The sequence below is a fragment of the Haplochromis burtoni genome, unplaced genomic scaffold (genome assembly GCF_018398535.1).
Source record: "Haplochromis burtoni strain Fernald_Lab_line unplaced genomic scaffold, NCSU_Asbu1 Contig_215, whole genome shotgun sequence".
Lineage (NCBI taxonomy): Eukaryota > Metazoa > Chordata > Actinopteri > Cichliformes > Cichlidae > Haplochromis > Haplochromis burtoni.
In genome coordinates this window covers 727,217-753,092 of record NW_024582576.1, presented here as the reverse complement: position 1 = coordinate 753,092, position 25,876 = coordinate 727,217, and the positions used below count along the sequence as shown (strand labels likewise).

Below are 25,876 nucleotides of genomic sequence, written 5' to 3'. Positions count from 1 at the left end.
GAATCAAGTTTGTATCAAATTTAAACTACTTACAGCTCTGAGCTGAGGCTCCGACCGCGAGAGCGGCCAGAACAGCAAAAACCCACACTTTCATGATCAAAGGCGAAGAAAGAAGTCTTCGTTTGTCCGCTTCCTATGCGTCCGTCTCCTGCAGAGTCCGAACGAAGAATTCAGTCGAGGCTCCGGTGGGCGCAAGTTTGTTCAAACGAGAGTCTTCAGGAGAACGCAGCGCGGTGGTTCTACAGTATGAACGGAAGTGTACTTGATGGCATCACAGCTTAGCTTAGTTTTTAATGCCATCCCCCCTTAATTTAACTGTGATTAATATTTGCAATGGAAAAACATTACATTAAGATTTCTTTAAGAAAAAAAAGATCATTTATAACGTTTATAAGCACTTTTTCAAAATTCCCTTTTACATATGATCTCTTTCGCTCTTTCTTCCAGTATGGAAGTTCTTCCAGGATGTAAATCAGTAGTGTTAACTGAAAGATAATTCTCTGTTTTTTATTGAGATGTGAATCTCACCCTGAAAATTTCAGTTGGTACTAAGGAGCCTAAACTGTGACAAGGTAACATCAAGGAAAAATACATGTTGAACCAGCAGCAGCTGTCTGAACCACTGATAAAAGGCAGAACAGATTCATGGTTGTTTACAGTAAAGTCTGACCTGACAGCAGCTGAACTCAAGACTAATCGGACCAGAACATTTTAGTGATCTTATGTAAACTATAACCTCGGCTTTCTGTTCTTTGATACCAAGAAGATTTCCCTCACACCATTACACCACTACTGGTAGCCTGAACCGTTAAGACGGAAAGGGGCTTTCATGTTGTTCATGCCATAATTAGATCATAACATCTAGATGTTGCAACAAAATCGAAACTCATCAAACCACATTATTGTGGTGAGCACATGCAAACTATAACCTCAGTTTACTGTTGTTTGCTAACAGCAGTAGCACCCGGTGCAGCCCATTTGCAATTCATTTAACATGAATTCAGAGACACTCTTCTGCATAACGTGTTTGTAACGAATGGTTAATTGCGTTACTGTTGCCTTTGTGTCATGTTAAAGCAGTGTGGCCATTCTCCTCTGACATCAGTGTTTTCTCTTAGACCATTTTCTGTCCACCCAAAAGATGTTTGTGTATCAAAATCCCAGCAGATCAACCGTTCCCAGAATCCAATCCAATCCAATCCAACTTTATTTATATAGCACTTTTAAAAACAACAAAGTTGACCAAAGTGCTTTCCAATAATAAAACAGAGATAGCAGTTAAAAACCATACTTTAAGCATACAATGAAATCAATAAACAAAATAAATATATAATTAAAAAAGATAAAAATAAATCAGTGTATATACTAAATATCACAACATGAGTAGAATAAACAATAAGATATACAATGAATAAGATTAACAAGGTAGAAAGATTAAGAATGATCAACAGCTGACTAAAAACTGACTACAAACTGACTCTGATAATACTCCTAGAAAGCCTTTGAAAAAAAGTGTGTCTTTAAAAGTGATTTAAACATTTCAAGTGTTGGGGCCAGCCTGATATGGAGGGGCAGTTTGTTCCATAGTTTGGGGGGCCACAACAGCGAAAGCTCGGTCCCCTCGGTGTTTCAGTCTCGACATGGGGACAGTAAGGAGTGACTGGTCAGATGATCTGAGAGATCTTTGTGGAGTGTATTGGTGTAAAAGGTCTGACAGGTAAGACGGAGCCAGGCCATTTAAGAATACTCACCTGCCTGGCATTAACAACTATGCAAGGTCCCAAATCAATTAAATTAAACCTTTCTTTCCCATTCTGATGCTTGGCTTGAACTCCAGCAGCTCGTGTCATGGTGAGCTGTGCGGCAGGCAAGGGTTGGAACAAATGCAGGACTCTGAGACACAAACTTTAAAGCAGCAGCTTTAATTGTTGGTAAAATGAACTAAAAACAAAGCAGATGAAGGAAACAAAATAAAGACAAATTAGAACTAACAACTGCAGAGACTTGAGACCATGGAACTACAACACACAGCTAACGTGGAGGATGTGACAACAAGCAGGGAGACTGAAGACTTAAATACACAGGCAGGATAACGAGGGGACTGGAACAGGCGGTTACACAACTGGGACTAATCAGAGCTGACAAGACAGGGAGGAAGCAAAACTAAATACGCTGAACACAGTCTATCAGAATAAAAGAGGAAACAAGAGACACAACAGGGAAACTGATGAACAGACAAAAACGCAGAGAAAACTTGGTAAACACAAACAACTGAAGGAAAACAGAAACACACTCTAAACATAATGAAAGAATGACTAAGAACCCGAGACCCACACCGTAACAGAGACTCGTGATCAAACTTCTGATCAATGATCAAACTAGAACAGAAAACTTCAAGAAAACAAACATAAACCACTCAGAATATAATCTCACCCAGATGAAGTCTAAAACAGAACATGACAGCTTGTCTTGACCATGTCTACATACTGCACTGAGTTCCTGCCATGTGATTGGCTTATTACATATTTTTATTAGAAAGCAGTTGAACACATGTACTTAAAAACTTGGCTGGATGCATGCACACTTCCTTTAAAAATAAGAGAGAGAATGGTTATTTTATTTTCTAGTAGGAACGCACATTAACACAAACCATAAACATCCGAAATCAGATTTTATCTGATCTTCACTCAGAGACTTTCCTCCTGAGTTACAGCAACCCCAGAATATCCACAAGCCTTTTCTACTCTGTACCAAAATCGATCAACTCAAAGGCTTAAACAGGACCAGAGGACTCAGAAATATGAGGTGAGGAAGGATCTACTTTATTCTGCTTTTATTTTATTCTTTTGTTGGGGGCAAGGCACTGTCATGACTTAGAGTCACCCAGCCTCACGTGTAAAGGTAACGTAAAATAATCGTTATTGCGTTTTACTAATGCACTGATATTTTTATTAAAAATTAATGTCAGCTTGAATATATGAAAGCTTCACTGGACTGTTACATGTGTCAGTTTGTGACATACTTTGGCAAATACAAGTGTACGTTAACTGTGACCTGCTGTCAAAGTCGTTTTGCATCGAGGTCCACATCCAGCCCACTTTAATCTTAAGTGGGCCGAACCAGAGAAACTCCCCTTTGTCTCAGTATGAAAATGTTTAACCATGCCTTTAATCCCCTTTAATATAAAAAGAAGTGAAATTTCAAGAGTGTTAACATTTAGATGGTAAGGGATTACTTTAAAAAAGCATTTTTAAAATTTCCTTTCAAAATTAAAAAAAAATTGGACAAGGAGGACGAGATGCACGAACAGTCGGGGGCTCCTCATCCACGTAGTAAATGATGATCTTCTCCATCAGCAGGTTCTGCCCATCCACAGAAGGAGTAAAGCGTCTGCTCTGGTCAGTAAACAGTGGCAGCATCTTCACCTGCAGAAAGTCACGTGAATTGATGGAGTTAGCCAGTGGGTCCATTATACAAAACGTGCACACACACAAAAAGGTTGTACATACGTCTTTCTCCATGTAGTAGGCCATTCTGGACAGGTCATAGGTGCGATCTCCTTTCACCTTCTTCACATCAACCACAATCATGCGAGCGTCTGTATATGTAACCACATTACTATACTGTGACTTAAAGATGTTTAAATTTAACAAAAAAACCTTTCAGTATTATATAATCTTGAATCTTTGCTAGACTCTGCTAGTCCCAACAGAGCGGTACAAACCTTCTAAACTGCCACCCACCAACAAAACTAGCTAGCATAACATTAAAAACAGCTTTTTGGTTCAACTCTGGCGGCTAATTACAATATTTGGTCAAGTAAAAAGCAAAACTACATCGCATATAATCATAATATATCCATGTCTTTACTTTGAAATGTGTTTTTTTTTTTGGGTGAAAATTTCCATTAAATGTGCATTTCTTTTCAGCAGAATAAAGTTTGTATCAAATTTAAACTGCTTACAGCTCTGATCCGAGGCTGCTACTGCGAGAGCGGCCAGAACAGCAAACATCCACATTGTCATAATCAAACGTGAAGGAGAAAGTTTTCGTCTGTCCGCTTCCTATGCATCCGTCTCCTGCAGAGTCAAAGACCGAATGAAAAATTCCGTCCACGCACCCAACAAGGTTACTTTTCTCTGCACATGTGCGTCCTGGTCAAACCTGTTTTGGACAGGAACCAAAGCACAGGTGAGATGAAGAACCAAGTCCGTATCGTTCTACAATAGGAACTGAGCTGTACTTGACGACATCACAGCTCAGCTTAGTTTTTACTGCCAGCCCCCTTAATTTAACTGTGATTAATATTTGCAGTGGAAAAACATTACATTAAGATTTCTTTAAGAAAAAAAATGCGCCTGCCTAGACGACGCAGAATAGATGCTGAGTTTGTTACACATACAGACACTGATAGCAGTGCAGAGCCTATCACTGCTACATGTAACCAGGGTAACCAATTATGCAGTCAAAAGGGACCAGACACTTAAATCTTAGTGAAAGGCCATAAAACTGTCCCAGTTTTCTCAACAGTGGACAGAGTTAATGAGCCTGCGCAGTATCTGTGGCTGTTTTATCATCCAAGGATTTATTACTGTGTCATTCTGTGACCTGAACAGGATGTTTAATTGATGCCGCCACCATGTCACTGGTGCTAGAACTAACTGCCACGTTTCAAAACACTGTCCCTTTGTCATGAACTGACCTTTGCTGCAAATTCAAGTGCAGACTAAAATTAGGGCTGAAAAATACCTGCTATCACCCTGCGGCAGCAGTCGTGTGGTGTTGTAAGAATGAGGACCCAAAACGTTGGCACTGGCTGTGATGCGAGCGAGCTTTATTGCAGACGGTGTACACAACAAAAACGAGGGAAAAACCAAAACAAAACCTGAACTGGGAACAACTAAAGAACACCTCTCTATGACTTTCATAGAGATAAGGTACCGCTGTACCAGACTCAGCGCCTGAAGAGATGGCTGAGCAGGTTTTGATGATGAATCTACTGGATGACACATTAGTTGACATTGCACAGATCAAACGTTGGACAGCTAAGGATGTCTTATTGCTGCAAGTTCGTGAGTACACCTTAAAAGGCTGGCTTGTTCAGACCGGGGCCTGTTTCAAGCCATATCGACAGAGAAAGCTGGAACTGAGTGTGAGGGATGATTGCGTGCTCTGCTGAGCCCGACTAATTATTCCCACCAAAGACAGAGACAAAATATTGAAACTCCTGCACCAGACTCATACAGGCATGTCGAAGATGAAAGGCTTGGCAAGGTCTTATGTATGGTGGCCTGGGATGGATGAGAACGTTGAAATGGAAGTGCAGGCATGTGAGGAGTGTCAGAAACACCACAAGTCTCCACCTACGGCACCATTACACCCTTGCGAATGGCCGGAGTCACCATAGTCCAGGATCCATGTGGACTATGCAGGGCCTTTCCTCGGGGAGATATTTCTAATCATAGTGGATGCTCCTTCCAAGTGGATGGACATTTACCCTGTGAAATCCTCTACATCACAGGTGACTATAGAGAAACTGCGACAGAGTTTCGGTGTGTTTGGACCACCTAAAATGTTAGTTTCAGACAATGGAACATGTTTCACAAGTGCTGAGTTTGAGTCATTCATGAAGCAGAATGGCATTGACCATGTGAGGTCAGCACCTTTCCATCCTTCTTCCAGTGGGTTGGCTGAGAGGGCGGTCCAGTCCCAGGAGGGGATGAAGAAAGTAAAAGCTGATACCTTGCAAACCAGACTGTCCCAATTTCTGTTCAGTTATCGCATCACACCGCATGCCACTACTGGTTTATCACCTGCAGAGTTGATGATGTCACTGAGACAGCAGATATTTTCAGCAGATATTTATGAATGCTAATTAAAAGATAAAATGATCTTGCAGGCCGACAGGTTAACCCAGAAATGTTTCCAAGTGGAGATCAGGAACCAGCTTATGAGCCTATTGGTGGACTCTGGGACTTACTGAACAATCTTTATGTTGCTCTCTATGATATCATTTTTTGGAGGCTGAATGAGCTATTAGATTAAATGGAGGCACGATATGATGAGGACTTTGACAATATCATTGAGAACAATGTAAACATTCTCAATATTAATGTGAGAGACAATAATGCCAATGTTGACCACAATGAACTGCATGATGATCATAATGCTGTTGTTGTTGTTGTTGGCATTGAAAGTGATGATTCTGATGAGGCATTTGAAGACTGTGTGGATGTTCACCAGTACATCCCAGAAGAGGATCCTCAGCCGGCTGTATCCAGGAGGAGGTCTAGAGAGATGGATGAAGAAGATGTGGAACCAAACAAAAGAATCAGATGGAGCGAGGAGTTTTCTGATGATGACTCTGACTTCATCTCTGCTTGAGACACTGATAGCGAGGGCTGTCCTCACGTTGGTAATATTGCTGATGAGGACATCAATCAGCAGGTAACAGAAGAAGAACCGCTGCCTGGTGGATCCACGAAAAGGTCCAGAAAAGAAGATGTAGATGAAGAAGAGCGTAACAGCAAAAAATCCAGGCTTGCAAACTCTGATTCGGGGACTAGCTCAACTGTCTTTTCCTCATCTTTTCCTTGTTTTGATGTAAGAATTCCAGGATCCAGAATTCAAAAATATGTAAATAAGAAAATATTTAAATTGATTTTTTCTGAGCAACACAATCAAACCTCTAAGATGTCACCAGAAGGCTTCAGATCTCTTTCACCTGTGCTGAACAGGTGAATAGAAATAATTTTGCCATCTTTTGTCTGCAATAGAGAGGACAATCCAGGGCCTCTGGGTCTGTTCCACTTATTGTGTATGAACTGATACATCAGGGCAACATGGGTGTTCCCCTTCCCAGAGGTTTAAGATGTCAAGGCAGTGGACAGTATGATGCGATGGGCTATTGTACCCAGAGGGGTGGAGAAATCCAGGTAGAGTTGGAGGAGAAGAAAGCGACAGAAGCTGCTCGAGAAATAAAGTTTTACCTTGTGAGGAAAGAGCAGAGAAAGAGAAGGATCTGGAGGTGGCAAGCCCACACTCTCTACCCCATTTCAGACTTAAACAGGACCAGCGGACTCAGAAATATGAGGTGAGGAAGGAGCTCCACTACTTTATTCTGCTCTTATTTCATTCTTTTTTTGTCGTGACTTAGAGTCACCGAGCCTCACGTGTGAAGGTAACGTAAAATAATCGTTATTGCATTTTTATTGAAAAATAATGTCAGCTTGAATATAAATAAAGCACGAAAGCTTCACTGGACTGATAGTGCCTCGTTACATGGATCAGTTTGTGACATTGCCAAATACAAGTGCACGTTAACTGTGACCTGCTGTCAAAGTCATTTTGCGTCGAGGTCCACATCCAGCCCACTTTAATCTTAAGTGGGCCGAACCAGCAAAATGCATTTAATCCCCTTTAATATAAAACAAAAGTGCAATTTCAAGACTTTTTCTTCTACACAATAAAGAAATGCTGCTCAGAAAATGTTTTTTCCCCCTGTGGACTCCAGTAATCCCCTGTAATCGGCACATTAGTAATACAAACCAGCTAAAGCTACAGGTAGTTGTTAAATACCAGGAGGGGTGAGAAGGGTCGCTCTATAACCTTTTACAAAACCTGCTTTTGAATGAATTAAATTCATAAATATATTTTGCATCATTTTTACAATCTGGGAGCAAATAAAGTTTAAAAAATACAATGTGGTTTTTTATAGAGGTGGGAAGTACAAATTCTACATTACTGTACTTAACTATGTGCTTTCCTTGAGTATTTATCTTTAGGTAATTTTACTTTTACTTCCAACACTTCAGCTTAAATATCTTTACTTTCTGTATGCATTTTTTCCACCTCTGGCTTTCACAGAGGCTTATATGTTGCACTATTTCTTAGAAGGCTGCCACTTATTTTGGTATTTTTTCCTTTTTCTTTTTGCAGCTAAACAAAGAAGATATAATATGTTCACAAGCCTGTCTCTTTTACTTTGGGCTGTGTAGGGAATATCTGTTTCCATGTTTAGAGTCTTTGTGCTGTGCTAAGCTAATCAAGTACAGCTTGACATGAGACTGATATTTTTTTTTAAATAAACCTTTTTACTCACAGAAAGTGTAGAGTACGGAAGAGCAGACCAATTAAAAAAGAGGACATAAAGTTTTAGCAAGACTGAGAGCGTTCGTGGCAACGGACTTCTTATTTGTCATTTGTTAAAGCAGGACTCCCCCTTAAAGAAGATTAATATGATTTACACTAGGCGTGCCCATATTGATGTAACTGGAGTCAGCCTCAGTACTGACTGTCCATCCAGAACCTTCTCCTGAGACACAGACAATAGTGTTGCATGCCCTGGAGACAGTCTTAACATTTAGATGGTAATCTGAGCAGAAGAAACGGGATTGTTGGTATTATTCTCATAATTTAGCTCAGCTGTACTCTGAGTCATTTCCCATAAAAATGCTTCGGTGGCGGGAAAACTACATGACATTATGCCAAGAAGATTTTAAACTAAAGCCCTCACCTCAAAACTAACTCACAGTTGAAACTCTGAGTTAAATTTACCAACTATAGTTACATATGTAAAAGGAGCCAATACTTATGTTTCCTGTGATAGGTTTTCATATTAAAAAGGTCAAAGTTTAAAATACTGAAAACCTGAGCAAGTGTATTTGTTGGGTCTGTCTAGCACAGGCCCACTGCTGGAACAAGACAATTTAAAAACACAGCAAAAGCATTGAACACTGCTGATGTTATGAACACTCTACACACACACACACACACACACACGAGTCAAGATGCAGAAAAACTGCTCACGGAAACGCTGCACACTCCAGTTATCACAGTTACCATAGTTCTGTTTCCCTGTCTTTGATGAGTTCTCAGCCAGCTCTCGATCTGATAATGTGTAGCTTGCTAATCAGCTCAGAAGAGACCACAACGCAACCTCACACAGTGGTTGCGTGCTTTGCCCACAGTGAGACCTGCACTTTCATATTCAATTCAGCTTCTCCATCAAGTAGTTTTCAGCCGCTTCATACAGGGTTCAGCATATTAGTTGTTTTCACAGGTGTGCTCTATATCTCAACAACGGCTCATAATAAGACGACAGTCTTTCAAACAGGTCAAGTGCCTCTATGCACATCATTAGTTAAAATATTTACCTATATCACTTCACCTCATATGTCATTGTACTGAATTTGAGCAACCCTAAGCTTAATGCAGATTACTTTTAACAACTGACACAGACGTACACAAACAACACAAATAGGCCTATAACTTTCCCCAGCCTGCGTGAACCCGCACGGCCGTTGAGCTCCTGGACTCGCGTGTACCCGCGCAGTCACTGAGCTGCACCTGCCTGCGTGAAACCGCACGGCATAGGCGTTGCTCTCTTTCCTTTATAAGCCTGCGATTAACCGCACGGCTCAGGTCTGCGTGAACCCGCGCAGCTACAGCGCTCTTCTTTGTACAGTACTTACTTGGTGCTGTTCTTGCATTAATCTCGAATCCCGTCAATCACCATCCAGCGAGGAGAAAAAACAGACAGCTAATCCACCGGCCCGATGACAAATTCTTACGTCTCGGGACTTTACTACAGGAACTTCTATACGTCCTGGCTGACGTCCATCGGCGTGTCTCTTTTTCCCCTCGGTGAATGTCAATTCTAGGGATCCGGCATCGAAGGACCAATTAATGTTGGGTCTGTCTAGCACAGGCCCACCGCTGGAACGAGACAATTTAAAAACACAGCAAAAGCACTGAACACCAAGTAGGCAAAGTTCTTCTTGTTACTCATGCATGAGGGAGACCTGCCTGGAGCCAAGTGTCGTTCCACCACTTGACCTCCGTCAGACTCTCAGCCAGGTTCCCCATAGCACTCCTTTTATTGTGGTTACATGAATATGCATATAACATCTTACATAGGTATACATGTGAACAAAGAATACTGTGTGTGTGTGTGTGTGTGTGGGGTGGGGGGGGTCAGAGTGTGACCCCATAAAGACTTCCCTAAACCTGCTGGTCTGGAAGTCCAGCAGTTCATCTAAACAAAAGGCACTTAGACTAAAACAGATATAGCTACGTTTATCCTACCATAAAACAATAAGAGAAGGTACGACCTCTCCCATGCTCCCAGAGTGCTCTCTAATGCACACAAAGTTTGCAGACTATCAAGGATCAAACCTCTACCAATCTACAACTAATTATAAAACTCTAAGCATATATAAGTAGATATTTCTAAGCATAAATGACAATCAACAATACAAAACCTAACAGTATCACCCAATTTATGTGAGCTGAAAACAGAAATTAGTGTGTTAAAACACTAATACTTTCTCCATTTTTTGATTTGCATACTATCAGTGATAGGAGATACCTCCAATTCAATTCAGTTTTATTTATATAGCAAAATCACAACAACAGTCGCCTCAAGGCGCTTTATATTGTACAGTAGACCCTAAATAATAGATACAGAGAAAACCCAACAATCATATGACCCCCTATGAGCAAGCACTTTGGCGACAGTGGGAAGGAAAAACTCCCTTTTAACAGGAAGAAACCTCCAGCAGAACCAGGCTCAGGGAGGGGCGGGGCCATCTGCTGCGACCGGTTGGGGTGAGAGAAGGAAGGCAAGATAAAAGACATGCTGTGGAAGAGAGACAGAGGTTAATAACAAGTGTGATTCAATGCAGAGAGGTCTGTTAACACATGTTGAGAGAGAAAGGTGACTGAAAGGGAAAAACTCAGTGCATCATGGGAATTCCCCAGCAGCCTATGACTATTGCAGCATAACTAAGGGAGGATTCAGGGTCAGCTGGTCCAGCCCTAACTATATGCTTTAGCAAAAAGGAAAGTTTTAAGCCTAATCTTAAAAGTAGAGATAGTGTCTGTCTCCCGAATCCAAACTGGAAGCTGGTTCTGTCAAGGTTGGCTGAGAGAGAAGCCAAACGCTGGACTTTTAGAATGGAGAAAGTGTGTTTATTTACAGAGAAAACAGTGCCAGTAATCCACAGTGTGTGCTCTCCCAATTCCCCGTGCTGTGATTCCTCTCCGTGATGCGTGGTACTGTTTCGTCCTCCTCAGTGCTGTGTTCAACAGTGTGCTGCTCCCTCCACACGTTTGCGTAATCACCCTGAAAACAAGAGATGCCACGATGAGTGCCGCCCCATCCACCGACAGACAAAACACATTAACCATTCCAACAAGAGAGTAACTGAAAACACGATTATACGAGCTGAGCACTAACTGTATTTCTAGATTAATAATCCTGCGCTGAGTAGAGCTCCTTGATTAGGCAGATCAGCAACAGGTGAGTGACTGTCACAGGTGTGGCTGGCTCCAAGGCAGGGACTCTGCAGGCCTGGTGGGGCAGCAAAGCTGACATGACAACACACAGGGAAACGAGGAACCAGGAGCAGATCGCACCACAACCATAAATGATTAAGAAAGATGAATAAAACTCATAATATTCATTCAACTCAAAAATAACACATGATCCCTGGGTCACAGACTCAGACCCATGACAGGTTCCACAGAAGAGGGGCCTGAAAACTGAAGGCTCTGCCTCCCATTCTACTTTTAAATACTCTAGGAACAACAAGTAGGCCTGCAGAGCGAGAGCGAAGTGCTCTAATAGGGTGATATGGTACTACAAGGTCATTAAGATAAGATGGGGCCTGATTATTTAAGACCTTGTATGTGAGGAGCAGGATTTTGAATTGAATTCTGGATTTAACAGGAAGCCAATGAAGGGAAGCCAAAACAGGAGCAATCTGCTCTCTCTTTCTAGTCCCTGTCAGGACTCTTGCTGCAGCATTTTGGATTAGCTGAAGGCTTTTCAGGGAGTTTTTAGGACTTCCTGATAATAATGAATTACAGTAGTCCAGCCTAGAAGTAATATGATCTGCACCAAGGCCCAGTAATTAAGGAGGTTTTTTAGACCTCAACCAATCAGCAAATAATACCGGCTGACAATATTGCCTGCCATTGTTAGCTATTTGCCATTTTATCGGCATTGCAATTTATCAAAGTTAAAAAATGGTTTTAAAGTAAAGAAGAGATGAGAAAAACACATTTTAACTATTTGATCACCTTTTTTTGAATAATGGAGACATTTGAACTCTCATTCAGCAGCCTCGCCCAGTTTTAATGCGACTTAAGGAGAGTTCCTGGTATTTAGCCTGTAATGAGGTTGTTCTCTCAACTCACATTAATACAGCATTTTCAAATGCTCAAGACATAAAGACACAGGAATATTTATTTTACTATGTAATGCATGTTACATAGTGTTACACAGTAACATGCATTACAACAAAACAAAAAAACAGCAGACTTCCTTTACTTGACTTCCTTTAATATGTAAAATCAATATTCCGTGGTGTTAATACCAGTGTTTGAAATGCCACAAATACAACTACCCAGCTGCTGAGCAATCGGTGATAAGTGCAAGTGAGTAGATTAAAAGAAAACATATAACAAAGGTTATAAAAAACGGTTCTAATTTTGTGTGTCCAAATAAATTTTAAAAAGTTGTCTCATATATTGGAATATAGTACTTTTAAATCCCCAAATACTGGTATCCAAAATCCATTAAAAATCCTATAGCTGTCAGCTGTAATTACTTTTAAGCTTTAATCATGCAAAGGAAGTAGAAAATATGGCAGTGGAGTGGCGAACTGTGTTTCTTTCAGTTTACAACACAAAGAGGATGAACAGGTCAGGTAAATTAAAAAAGAACCTAAAACAAAACCAGAAAAACAAATGAATAAATAATAAAAGTGCTTCACTTTTTTCATTTTGTAAATCAGGATTATCAGAGCAGAGCATTGTAATTACCTTAATTTCTTATTACGTCTCTGAAGTCAACAAAAAACTGAAAATTTTGTCATCATAATGCTGAAAATTATAACGTCATCAACAGAAATGATTTTTGCTTTTTGATCTTTAATACCATCAGCCAGTTTGTGCAGCACATGACATTTTTTCAGACGCCAAATAACTGCCAGATCTTACAAGTCCACAAAATCGATTTCTCATTGTGAGACAAAAAACAAATTAATCACACAAAGACCTTTGATCGGGTTTGGGGCGTTTATTTTTAGGTGAAATGAAATATTTGCTTTAAATATAAAACTCAATGTCTTCATTTATGGTAAAACCAGGTTGGAATATTTAGGCATGCTATGTCTTAGGAAGTGTTACGATTACTTTGACACTTCTTTTTTTAAGTGAATGCATTAACTATAGGAGATCTAATTTCATGGTATGATGTAGCCATAATATATTTTTAGGAACTCAACAAAAACATGTTTTTTCTTATTGCAAACGACAGTCCTACTTAGATGGTGAGTCAAGATAACCCCATAGGTTTATTTGTGTTAAATCGACCGTAACAATGATGATGAGTGATGAAAGTAGGCCTGTAAGTAGAGTAAAAAAGGTAACACATGCTCTCTGGTTACAAAAGCCTAGTTACACACCAAAGCTTGACAAACAAACCTGGATGACATTTCACCTCACTCTACATAAGGTAGAAACTGAGGCCACTTGGGTATAACATGGGTGTTTATCTGTACTTAGAGAGCTATAAAAAGTCCAAGTTGGATGAAATTCCTCTCTCCTTACCTTTGTATACCTTTGTATGAACTCTTCTTATTTATCCATTGTCCAAGAAGAGTGCAGAATGTTTCTAGAAAAAGTATATTGTTGCATATGCTACTTTAAATAGTTATGGGCAGTTCCCATAATTTTCTTTTCTTTGCCTTCACAGGTTTTCACTTCTGTGGCTGTTCAGTCTATTTGCAGTGCTGGATTGCTGCGGTGCAGGTGTCAGACTTCTGCATAATACTTTCAGGTGACACATGATCAGGTGCATCTTCTTTCAAGCTCATTTCTTGTCTTTATGTCTTTTCAGTTGATCTGAGGGACTGTGAGGAAGCAGGCAGCAAATGTAACCCCAACGCTGACTGTATAAGGATCAGTAACACCTTTACCTGTGCGTGTAGAATGGGCTACCAGGGCGATGGTCTGACCTGCAGCGACATCGACGAATGTGGCAGTGGCCTGAACAACTGCCACAAACAGGCAGACTGCACCAATACCTTAGGCAGCTATAACTGTGTCTGCCGCAGTGGATACACTGGAGATGGTACAACCTGCGAGGACGTAGATGAGTGTCAAAGAGACAACGGGGGTTGCCATGAATATGCCCTTTGTACTAACTTTGAGGGAGGACGAAAATGCCAGTGCAAAAGTGGCTTTACTGGTAACGGCTTTCAGTGTACTGATATTAATGAATGCACAACACCGAATATTTGCCATTGGAACGCCACCTGCACCAACACCCCAGGGTCTCACGTCTGTGCCTGTAATCCTGGTTATAAGGGCAATGGAAAGTACCTATGTCTGGATGTAGATGAATGCTCAGAGACTCCAAACGTGTGTCCTTCTGGACATGGCTACAGAGGTTGTAGAAACCTGCCTGGATCCTACAGTTGCATATGCAGCCCTGGCTTTGAAAATATTGGAAAGAATTGTGTGGACATCGATGAATGTGCCGCTAGCACCTGCAGCCGTTTTGCAGATTGTGAAAACAGCTTAGGGTCATACACGTGTACTTGCAAAAGTGGCTTTGCTGGGAATGGGCTGACATGCGTAGACATAAACGAATGCAATGGAAACAATGCATGTGACCCCAGGGCGGTGTGCATCAACAGGATGGGCAGTTATGAGTGCTCTTGTCCAGTTGGTTTTCTTGGAAACGGAAGACAGTGTAACGACATAAATGAGTGTGAAAGAACTAACATCTGTCCTTCTACCACTACCTGTGTGAACACTGGTGGCTCGTACTACTGTGACTGTGGCCGCGGCTTTATCTTTAATAACTCCCAGTGCACTGACGTGGATGAGTGCGTGCCCGGCCGCTGCAGCCCCTACGCAACCTGCACGAATTCACCTGGGTCCTTCTCTTGTCAGTGCTTGGAGGGATACAGGGGGAACGGTTTTACCTGTGAGGATGTGGATGAATGCTCGCAGGCTAAGCAGTGCCACACCAGTGCTCTGTGCATTAACCTTCCAGGCTCCTACAACTGTACTTGTCAGGTGGGTTATTCTGGAGATGGGATACAGCAATGCAGGGATATAAATGAGTGTTTGGTGGATAACGGAGGTTGCAGAAACAAAGCTACGTGTGTCAACAATCAGGGATCCTTTTCATGCCTGTGTCAGCCTGGCTACGTCTTGATTAACCGTACCCTTTGCCAGGATATAAATGAGTGCAAGGAATTGAAGAATCCCTGTGGCGTGAATGAAGAGTGCAATAACACCGACGGGGCGTACCAGTGCCCATGCCGGGTTGGGTACTACCGCCCTGGTAGCAACATGAATTGCATCGATATTGATGAGTGTAAAGACAACCCATGTCATGTCCATGCCACGTGTATCAACACGCAAGGCTCATACACCTGCACCTGCAAGAGTGGCTTTGTAGCAAACGGCACTCAGTGCGTGGATGCAGACGAGTGTTCTCAGAAGGATATATGCCACGCACGAGCAAACTGCACTAACCTAATAGGGAACTTCTTATGCACTTGTCAGGAGGGTTTCAGGGGCGATGGCTTCTTCTGTCAGGACGTGGACGAATGCTCCATCTCTAATACAACCTGCCCCGCTTTCTCAACATGTATCAACTCGGCCGGTTCTCACGTCTGCTCATGTTTGAATGGTACAGTGGCCTTTAATAACACTTGTGTGCCACCCAGCCCACTGTGTGACCCTGCGTGCCACAGTCGCGGCCTGTGCCACCGTTCACCAACTGGATACCAGTGCGTTTGTGACCTGGGCTACACGGGCAATGGACTGACTTGCTCCGACATAGACGAGTGCCAGAGGGAAAATGTTTGTCCTCAAAATGAAATGGAGTGTAAAAATATCCCTGGATCATTTTCCTGCACCTGCAAACAGGGCTACACTCTCAATGGAACTCAGTGTGTCGGTAAAACAAACTTTTCATATGTCTCACAATTACTCTGTCAAGGCATGTTTAACACTTTATTATAACGTTAACAAAACAAAATTCTCAATAATATAGATGCGTATCTCTCATATACGGTTTGATTGGGCTTTTTATTCAAACTGTTTAAGAAACCAGGCTTAATACTGATTAACAAACCACCGGCTCTTCCTGGATCCAGAATAATGAGTTACTTCATTTATAGTATTCATTTCCTAATATTTGTTTTAACCTCCTAGGACCTGGCGTCCAATGTGGACATCACATTTTGGGTTGTCTAGACTAAAATACAAAATTTTGCTCTACAAGGGCCTGATATACACTTACAAGGACGTTATACCGCCACTCTTCTATCTGAATTTAAAGCGAACATCCTTATATGCGGATCTAATTTTTCTCAGAAACAAAAATCAGGTTAAAAAAAAATCACATAATTCTTTGTTTTTACATTCATCAGGTCCCAATCAGCCCAAATAGCAAAGAGAAATTAAAAATGCATGCCATGGAAAAGTTTGTGTCTTAGGAGGTTAAACTTATTTATTTTATCTCACTTCTAGATTAAAGTTTGCATATAACATTTTTTTAAATCTATATTATTTTCCTTTTTTTCTACCCTACCTTACACCTCATTTCCTGTTACCTTTGTAGATGTGAACGAATGTGAGACAGGTCAACAGGATTGCAGTGAATTTGCTAAGTGTGTCAACACAGTGGGCAGCCATTCCTGTTTCTGTCTCAGCGGTTTTACGGGTGATGGAAAAAACTGCTCTGGTAAGTAATAAATCCTCATTTAACCTTCAATTGGAAAAATTGGTTCTTTTGCACCAATCAGTGGACTTTCTTTGAGCTTTTTTTTTTTAGCACCATTCGGAGCTGTTTCGCTGACACTGTCCCATTTTGGATAAATTATAGACTTCGATGAGTGCCAAGGCCAAAACGAAGGATGCCACCCAGCTGCCAGCTGCACTAACACACCTGGATCATTCTCCTGTGTCTGCCCACTTGGCATGGAGGGAAATGGCTTTGACTGTCAGGATGTGAACGAATGCCAGGAGAATAGTACCCTGCCACACAACTGCAGCGCCTTAGCTTTATGCCTCAACACCAACGGATCCTACCGCTGCCAGTGCAAGCATGGATACCAGGGTGATGGCTTTGTGTGTGATGATGTGGATGAATGTCAGCTGGTCACAGCCTGTAGCAAGAACATGACGTGTAGCAACATTCCCGGATCGTACACCTGTTCATGTATCTTGGGACGGGAGTACAACAGGGGAACATGTGTGAATGAAACAACCTGCCTGAACGCTAGTGCCAACTGCCACCCACTCGCCAAGTGCCTTCCACATGAGGGTTCCTTCTACTGTCAGTGTGCAGATGGTTATGAAGGAACAGGAACTGACTGCTGGGATGTGGATGAATGTGGCAAACTACAGCATCAAATCTGTCCTGCCTTCTCCAACTGTTTCAACACAAATGGTTCCTTCATCTGCACATGTTGGAGTGGTTTTCAAGACAACGGGACGCACTGTCTGGATATAGATGAATGTGCGATGGGTGACTTCCCTTGCCCTGACAACAGTACCTGTACTAATCTAGAAGGGAGCTACAAATGTACCTGTGACCCTGGTTTTACAAGGAATGGCACTCTGTGTGTGGACATAGACGAGTGCTCACTTGGCCTTACTCTGTGTCCTAAATTTTCCAACTGCTTAAACACAATTGGATCTTCTTTTTGTAAATGCTGGGAAGGTTACCGAGGAAATAGCACTGTCTGCGAGGAGATCAATGAATGCCTAAATAACATTACCTGTCCGGAACATAGCAGGTGTATCAACACCAATGGTAGTTACCTGTGTCCTTGTGACAGAGGATTTTCCAGCGTCGATAACTTGTGCGTGGACATTGATGAATGTAGTAACAAAGAACTAGGGGAGCTTTGCACCAATGGAACATGTGTCAATGCTATTGGCTCATATTTCTGTGAATGTGTCGAAGGATTCTGGAGTAACAATACGGGATGTGTAGATGTGGATGAGTGCTCAAACTCTTCAGTGTGCCAGCCCCATTCCACATGCGTCAACATCCACGGGTCTTACGACTGCCCCTGTAATGAAGGGTTCAAACTGAATGGTACTGAGTGCCAGGACTTGGATGAGTGTCAGGAGCCAGAAAACAGCCAGTGTCCAGAGCACTCATTTTGTAACAACACCATAGGGTCCTTCGTCTGTCGGTGCTCTCCGGGGTACAAAACCATTAGCTCAGGTTGTGAGGATATAAATGAATGCAAAGACACCAACGCCTGCCGCTTTGACCAAGTTTGCAAAAACCTGCCTGGATCGTACAGCTGCTCTTGCCCATTGGGATATCATGAAGAGAAGCTGGCATGTGTTGACACCGATGAATGCAAGGATTCACCTTGTCACCCAGTGGCACGTTGCTTGAACACACCCGGATCCTTTTCATGCCACTGCCCAACAGGTTTCAATGGAAACGGCTCCTGGTGCAGAGACGTGGATGAATGCGCTGCCTTGAGTAAACCATGCCACCCTCTTGCTCACTGTCACAACACCCCAGGCTCATTTGTTTGTATATGTATGCCAGGGTTTATGAGTTTGGGGCCATTGTGTGTGGATATTAATGAATGCAATGCCATGAATGGGAATTGTCACTCTGCTGCCACATGTATCAACAATGTAGGAGGTTTTAAATGCTCGTGCAATCAGGGCTGGAAGCCCACCAATGACAACGGTCATGGAAAAGAAGGATGTGCAGACTTGAACGAGTGTGCGTCACTCCATCCATGTCGTGGGGAATCATCCTGTATTAACCTACCAGGGTCTCATACCTGCTCCTGTCTGAGAAACAGCACATTATGCAGAAGGATAACTATGACGGGTTGGCTATGTCTTAGTTAATCACCTTAATAATTATACACTGATGTTTGTGTTTGAAATGTGAATATTTTCTTATTTTACATTCTCAAAACTTTCTTTTGGTCAAATTATGCATTATCTAAACAAAAGGTTTTCACTGTGCTACAAGCATCTATTAGACCTGCTGGCAAGCTAAATTTGGAAATTCTATTTGAAACTGTCACAATCACTTCAAAAACAGCCTGCAAATAATGCTAAGCCTTGAAATTAATTCATGTAACTTCATTAAAATATATCGTGTAATTAAAAAGGCGTTTGTTAGTATACCTGCGTTGCCTTACTGATTAAGCTAACATTCCTGCAAAATGAGAAAACAAAACGAAAACAAAAAACAAAGAAATAAGAAAACCTTAACTTTATTTACACGTTTTCAGTCGATGGTTGTGGATTCAGAGTGCTTCTTTATATTACCACTGAGGTGGTTAAATATGTTTATCTAACACAATGTAGATTAGGCTGCTAACTGAACGTAGTGTTTTCATTGGGAGAAACACTTCGTCACTCATCCAAGTGACTCCTTCAGTCCTCAGTGGAGACTTGGATCAGTGACAAACACTACCTTCAGATTAAAAGAATCAACTTTATGTACCTTTCTGTCTTTTCTGGATGATTGAGCATGCTTTAAGAAAGTTTTCAGCATGTTGTATTAGCAAAAAGGACAATAGTCTAGCTCACAGCATGTTGGGGTAGCAGCAAAGCTCAGTTGGATTACTTTTAATGACACATAAACAATCAAAACAATAATTGTGCATGTTCACAGCAAACTGATTTGCATAGTTGATGACTTTAATATGTTCACATTAATATGTAATGTTAAGGTTCAAATATTGAGGAGGAGAGTACAAACAACCATTGGTCCAGAAGATCTTGGTCAAACAATTGATTTTAATGAATACACGCGTGGGAAGACCAGTTCCGTTCGCAGACAGGGCTGATCTTTGACTTAATCAAAGCATACACAGATTTTTATAGCATCAGGGTTTGAATTAATGACGCCCCTTCATACGTCACAGACAGAATATATACATACGTCAAATCAAAACCACAATAACTTTTAACACAGTTTAAAAGAACATTGTCTTCTATCTCGTCTGAAACACAAGCCCCACATCCTGCCAGATGCTGTTCCTCTTTCTTGCATCTGTCAGAAAGAAACTGTTCCTCTTTCCAGAGACAAACATGACCAACTTCTCACCTATAAATGAATCTAACTAATGTGTGTGTGTGTGTATGTGTTAACCTTACATGCTCTCTCATCTCACCTGTTGCACTTCTGACCTTTTACCAGAACCGAGGCTCATCCTTAGGTACAATAACCTAACTGGAACTATATGTACTACGTTGAATAAATGTTTTAATCAAGAACCTCTACTAAAAGCTTAATAAAAGAATATAAAAGTATAACAGACAATTTGAATAACCTAGTAATTCAAATAGCCTCGTCTAACCTGCTCCTCAGAATAACTTAGACTCTGCTTTCATTTCTGCAAACTCTCTGCAACTTCCTGTCAGCCTGCAACTTAGTCTTTCTGAAAGACACACACACTGTTTAAACATCTGAATGCAATATCAATGCTGCAGATTATATTATTAATGCAATGGTAATGATGATGATTATTTACCAATAGCAGTAAAATAATTTCCCTGATCCACAGTAACTTATTAATTTTCTGTTATTCCCCCCACAGAGGGAAATCTGTTTCCCTATGGAGATGATGTCGGGGATAATGAAGTAAACATAGACACAGAAGATGGAAATTCTCCATATATCACACCACCAATGGGCTTCCCCTTCATGGGGAAATTGTACGACAGAATTTATGTGAGTTCTTACTACGATTATCTATAAATACTGGAACAAAGGTGCCCAATTTATTATAATGTTGTAGAACGTTCCTTCAAAGTAGCAGCAACTAATGAGTAAATCGTGATGCAAATGCAGTAATCAACACATTTCAGAAATGAGAATGACATTTTCTTACTTATACATTTGTTGAATTACGCATACTGTACATGCAATGTACTAATTGCAGCAGGGTATTAGCCACAAAATATGCAAATAGTGTAGATTTTACTTAAAGGTTTACAGCAGTGGGAGTTCTTGCACTCAGCTCTTTATAATGAAGTAAATATAGTGAGGAGAGCAGTAAAATTAGCCATAAATATCGAGTTTCATAGGAGAAGATTGGTATTTTAATGTGTGTCTGATATTGTCTCTCCTTTTGTTTTCTTAGTTTTCTGATAATGGGCTTGTCCAGTTTCAATCTGTTGTTGAGAATGAGCAGTATCTCCTCCCGTCTCCTTTCGCCAGTGGTTTCCCTGACCACATGAACTTGACTTTGTTAGCTGTGTTCTGGGATGATGCAGACCTCACTCAAGGGAATGGACGGCTCCTCTATCAGGTTCAATGCCATCAGATGTCATTGTTGAGCTGGGATCAAAATGACTTTTGAAGTTCATTTTACATGATTTTGTTTGGTTGAAACAATAAAGTAAAACCGAGACAAAGAACAACCTAGTTTTCTTTTAAAGAGATACAGCTTACAGAGCAAACTCACCACGGTGTACTTGCTTTGTTTTAATACTCCCTTTCTTGTTAAATGTTAGGAATACCACACACGGAATGTGTCAGATGTCTACTCCCAGGTAGTGGTTAATCGTACGGCTGAGGAAGTAACAAAATTTGAGCGCCTGAAAAACAAGCCAGCTTTTACCCCTGCCTGGATCCTCAAAATCACCTGGGACGATGTGATGCCTGTCTCCTTCCAGAAGGTCAGCTTCTCAGAGGTGAGTGTCAGCCAACACTTGCATTCTTATTTTGTATGGACATGTCACACAAACATTGCATATGGTCATAATCAGTAGTTTCATAAGAAAGAAATTGCCTATTCTTAAATTTCTGTATGTTTTATCTTTTATCTTCTATTTTTATCATTGTGTATATTTCCAGTTTTTATCTGTTGTACAGTGTCCTTGGGTGCTTTGAAAGGCGCTATTTAAATAAAATGTATTATTATTATTATTATTAAAGCAAGATAAAAAGAGCAAAAGTGGGTTTTGATGTTAATGATGTTTGTAAAAGTTTTGCTTTATTATACTATTTTCAAAACTACCAAACTCCGTCTCACAACAATGCAGTAACGTGCTTTTGTGTGTGTGTGTTTTTTTACTATAATACTGGGCTAAATATGTTCACATTCATAGTGTTTACTGGAAAAGTTAATGACCAGTTTATAATCTGAACCTCTGATTCAGGCTCTAACTGTTCCTGAAAGCTCTTATGTACCAGTTCCAGTAAAAGGTTTGATTGAGCAGGGAGTGCAACTGGTTACTTGTCAGATTGACCTCATTTACGTGTTATTCTTTTATGCAACGTGAGCCTTTTGAACAGTAAGCTGAAAGAAAGGCATTCAGTCCTGAGTCCTGGAACATGCTGTTTTATTTAGCTCTGGTGCCACCTTGGGGCTGTGTTGCCCTGAAGGACTTGAATGCAGAGTGCAGTGATATCTGCTGCCACCAGTCTTCATCAGATCACTTTTACACTGTATCTAAGCTCTTGTTGCTCTTTTGTACTGACAATACTAGAAGCAAAGTACATCAAAACAAAAGCACACATTTATTAGCCACTTTGAATAAGTGATTGAATTCATTAAATTTACTTTTTGTTGCAACATGTTGAGTTAGTTAAAGTTAATGTTTATTATTTTTAGAGCAACACTTTCCAGTGTATCCTGACCACAGACGGAGCGCGTTCCTTTGCCCTCCTGCGATACGGGGAGATGAAATGGGGCCCAGGTCAGAGAAAATACCACGATGCTCTTATCGGCTACACAAATGGAAAGCTGTCTATCAAGGAAATCCCAGTCCCTCCTGAAAACCTCTTTGGCCCTGGGGGAAGATACAGGCCTCAGCAAGTGAAAGGAACCATGGGGAACTTAGGCCAGCTGGTCTATGATTTGACAGGACCGACGGGGTCAGACGTAGATCCCGGCTTCAGGTGCCAGGAGTGGGCAGTGATGGAGCCTGATCCTGATGAGTGGACAAAAGGGCTGCCTGCCTGTCCCTGCACACGGAACCAGGTTCTGGAGGATCTGTTATTTATGCAGGATACATCTGTGCCTAGTCCAACTGTGGTGAAGCTGAGGGGTCAGCGGTGGGGGAGTGCACAGGGGCAGACCTTCCGCTCAGTCCTGTCCAATATATATGGCTCAGGGAAGAGGTGTGTGTATGAACCTGATGGTGCCCTGCTAGCTGGATACAATGAGCGCTACTTCTCTGGATACAGCATACAGAAACATATTGGTAATACAGGCCTTTTCTTTTGTCAAATCAGCCACAAAACTAGTATAACTACTAACTAACATATTAGTGTAATGTACAAACTTGTCACGGCCGCTTGATGAAATAACACGACTATGTTATTTTATTAAACTTCTCTCTTCAGATGACGATCTCCTGCCCTTTCAGTGGTGTTGTATGGAGTCTCCACTTTGCCACTTTTACCTCGACAAGAGGCCGCTGGACCGCTGTCAAGGTTACAGCTGGACTAGACCTGACGGCTTCACCCAATCCAAGAAGGTGACACAGGGTATAGGTGAGCGGCTGCTCCATTTTAAGAAAAACTAATACATATCAATCTGTCTGTATAAGTAAGTGTCACGGCTGAGAAGCCGGTGTGTTTTTGATGTGGACCCAAGTGGATGACCGTTAACAAAAGGCGAGTCGTTTATTTTGCCCAAAAACATGAATACAAAAGGCAAAAAATGAACAGTGACGAAAACTGAAACTAAAACCCAAACTAGTAAAACCTAGAACTTTCAAAATAAAAGAGAAATATAATGGAATGTAGAAATGACAACACAAGCTTGACAGTAAACATGGAAACACAAACACATGACTCACTGGGGAAACAGAACAAAAAGAGAGACATACGGGAACAGATAAGGAAGACAAAAGCACGGCATAACTACACATTAAACATAGAGGACGCCCATATGGAAAAGATATACATAAATCTTATAAAGTTTCTTGCGTGAAACTTGTATGAAAAGCATACAAGAGTGAAAACAGATATAAGATCCCTTGAAAAATTATATAAATGAAATTGTTTGTTTTGGATACTTACTAAAACAGTATATGAAAGTAATGAGAAAGTGGCCACTTTCATGAGTAAATCATATAAGCCTGATATGATTCACTATATGAAGTAAGTCTTTTTTTCTATTTCTTTTCCATATGGGCAAGACAGACAGAAGACTGGAAAAGACTCATAAACACATGGATGAAATAAAAACTAGAATAAAACTCAACTAAACCCTGACTAAATAATAACACAAAAACTTAACATTATTGCAATCTAACATAAAAAAATCTAAAAGCTGGGTCACAGGCTCAGCCCCTGACAGTAAGATGTGAAAAACTTTTTAATTCCCCCCCTCCTCCCGTGCAGCAATGGTGTATGGCAGCCTCCATTTCATCACCTTCGATGGGAGAACGTACTCCTTCAAGGCCCTGGGAGAGTTTGTGATATTGCGTCTCTCATCTGCCACCGGCTCTAATATCTTCACCCTGCAAGGACAGATTGACAGGCTACACCCAGACGTGAACAGGATCACTGAAGTCCCAGCGGTGGTGCGCATGGCTGCCTTCTACCAAGGCATTGGCAAGGTCAGGATAAGAGCGAGAAAGTCTGTGTGCGCTAAAGGAATAGTTCCAGTTGGGAAAGCATACATATTCACTTCCGGGAGTTAACTCAGGAGATTTTTAGCTTAAGCGAGATTTTCTAAGCTAAACTTATCATCTCCACTTCATTATAAAATGCACATGGCAGTAATCCTCTAACTTTCGGGAAGTAAACAGATGATTACACTTTCTTTATTTTCCATAAAAGAGTAGAAATCTGCTGCACATAGATCTATATCAATTTGACTGAACATGTGCGATCATCTCTGTTGTGGCAGGTACATGAGGTTCAGTGTCAAAATCTTTAGGCAGTAATGAATTTATCTGAAATCTTAATTCCATATTTTTCCTATGCTTCTTTCGTTGCAAGATGCATGCAGGCTTAAATAGATATTAGATGATACTGTTGATATTCCATGGATGAACCAAGCTCCAGATAAACATTTGAAATTTTCAGATTGAATGGAGGAGTTCAGAGAAGGACAGCAGACTGCGAGTTTTGGTGGATGACGTTGAAGTCCCAGTCACCGTTGGTAATAATCACCACACACATCTCAAGTGTATATTTTTATTCTTTAAGTGTACTAGAGAAGCTTTGCATGCCGCTGGTGGGTGAGGAGTCTGTGATCACAGCCTGAGTCGTGTGCCTGAGATGAGCAAAGTGAACCAGTTGGCTCAGAGAGATTTCCTTGTTATTACCTCATTATTTTAAATTTTCAACACATTTAATACAATCATCCATCACTGTAACAGTGTATACATGACTAAAAAGGAGGAAAAGCAGTAATAATAGATCCCTTTTAAAAAGTATGTAACAATTATATAACAGTAAATCAGGCACGTGTATGAAGTATTACAGATTTGAAACCTATTATAAACAACACATTACAGTCGTAACTATATGATGCATATATGTTTGCTGTCCATTCAGGTCTTGTACATGCCAGTAAGAATAACTTTGCAGTGCGCTGTACCGAACTGCAACGCTGCGCGGCTGTGTATGCCAACGGCCTCCACGTGGTGGTGTGGCGAAGTGGGGGTAGCAATCAGCTGTGCGCCTTAGTGGAGGTTCCTGAGACCTTCTTCAACCGCACCGTGGGTCTCATGGGCCTCTGGAGCGCCAACCCCTCTGATGATTTCCTCATGTCCGATGGCAAGGCCATTCGCTCGACGGATGTCAGCACCCCTGCAGAGGAACAACTGCATCTCTTTGGTTTGTCCTGTGAGTGGATCATTGCTGTTTTTAGAAACAGGT

At 41.2% G+C, this 25,876-nt stretch overlaps 1 protein-coding gene across 1 annotated transcript in view; it reads left to right on the top strand.

The window, feature by feature from the left end:
- Positions 1 to 4,208: 4,208 nt before the first annotated feature.
- si:ch73-105b23.6 (fibrillin-2) overlaps positions 4,209 to 25,876 on the top strand; it is a 21,879-nt gene continuing 211 nt past the window's right edge. Inside the window, exons 1-12 of the mRNA XM_042226500.1 lie at positions 4,209 to 7,093; positions 13,763 to 13,818; positions 13,907 to 15,985; positions 16,652 to 16,774; positions 20,628 to 20,761; positions 21,174 to 21,341; positions 21,547 to 21,726; positions 22,650 to 23,241; positions 23,384 to 23,533; positions 24,389 to 24,606; positions 25,079 to 25,154; positions 25,553 to 25,843. Of these exons, the coding sequence (XP_042082434.1) occupies positions 6,843 to 7,093; positions 13,763 to 13,818; positions 13,907 to 15,985; positions 16,652 to 16,774; positions 20,628 to 20,761; positions 21,174 to 21,341; positions 21,547 to 21,726; positions 22,650 to 23,241; positions 23,384 to 23,533; positions 24,389 to 24,606; positions 25,079 to 25,154; positions 25,553 to 25,843 (4,318 nt within the window). The 5' untranslated portion in view covers positions 4,209 to 6,842. The remainder of the gene's footprint in view (positions 7,094 to 13,762; positions 13,819 to 13,906; positions 15,986 to 16,651; positions 16,775 to 20,627; positions 20,762 to 21,173; positions 21,342 to 21,546; positions 21,727 to 22,649; positions 23,242 to 23,383; positions 23,534 to 24,388; positions 24,607 to 25,078; positions 25,155 to 25,552; positions 25,844 to 25,876) is intronic.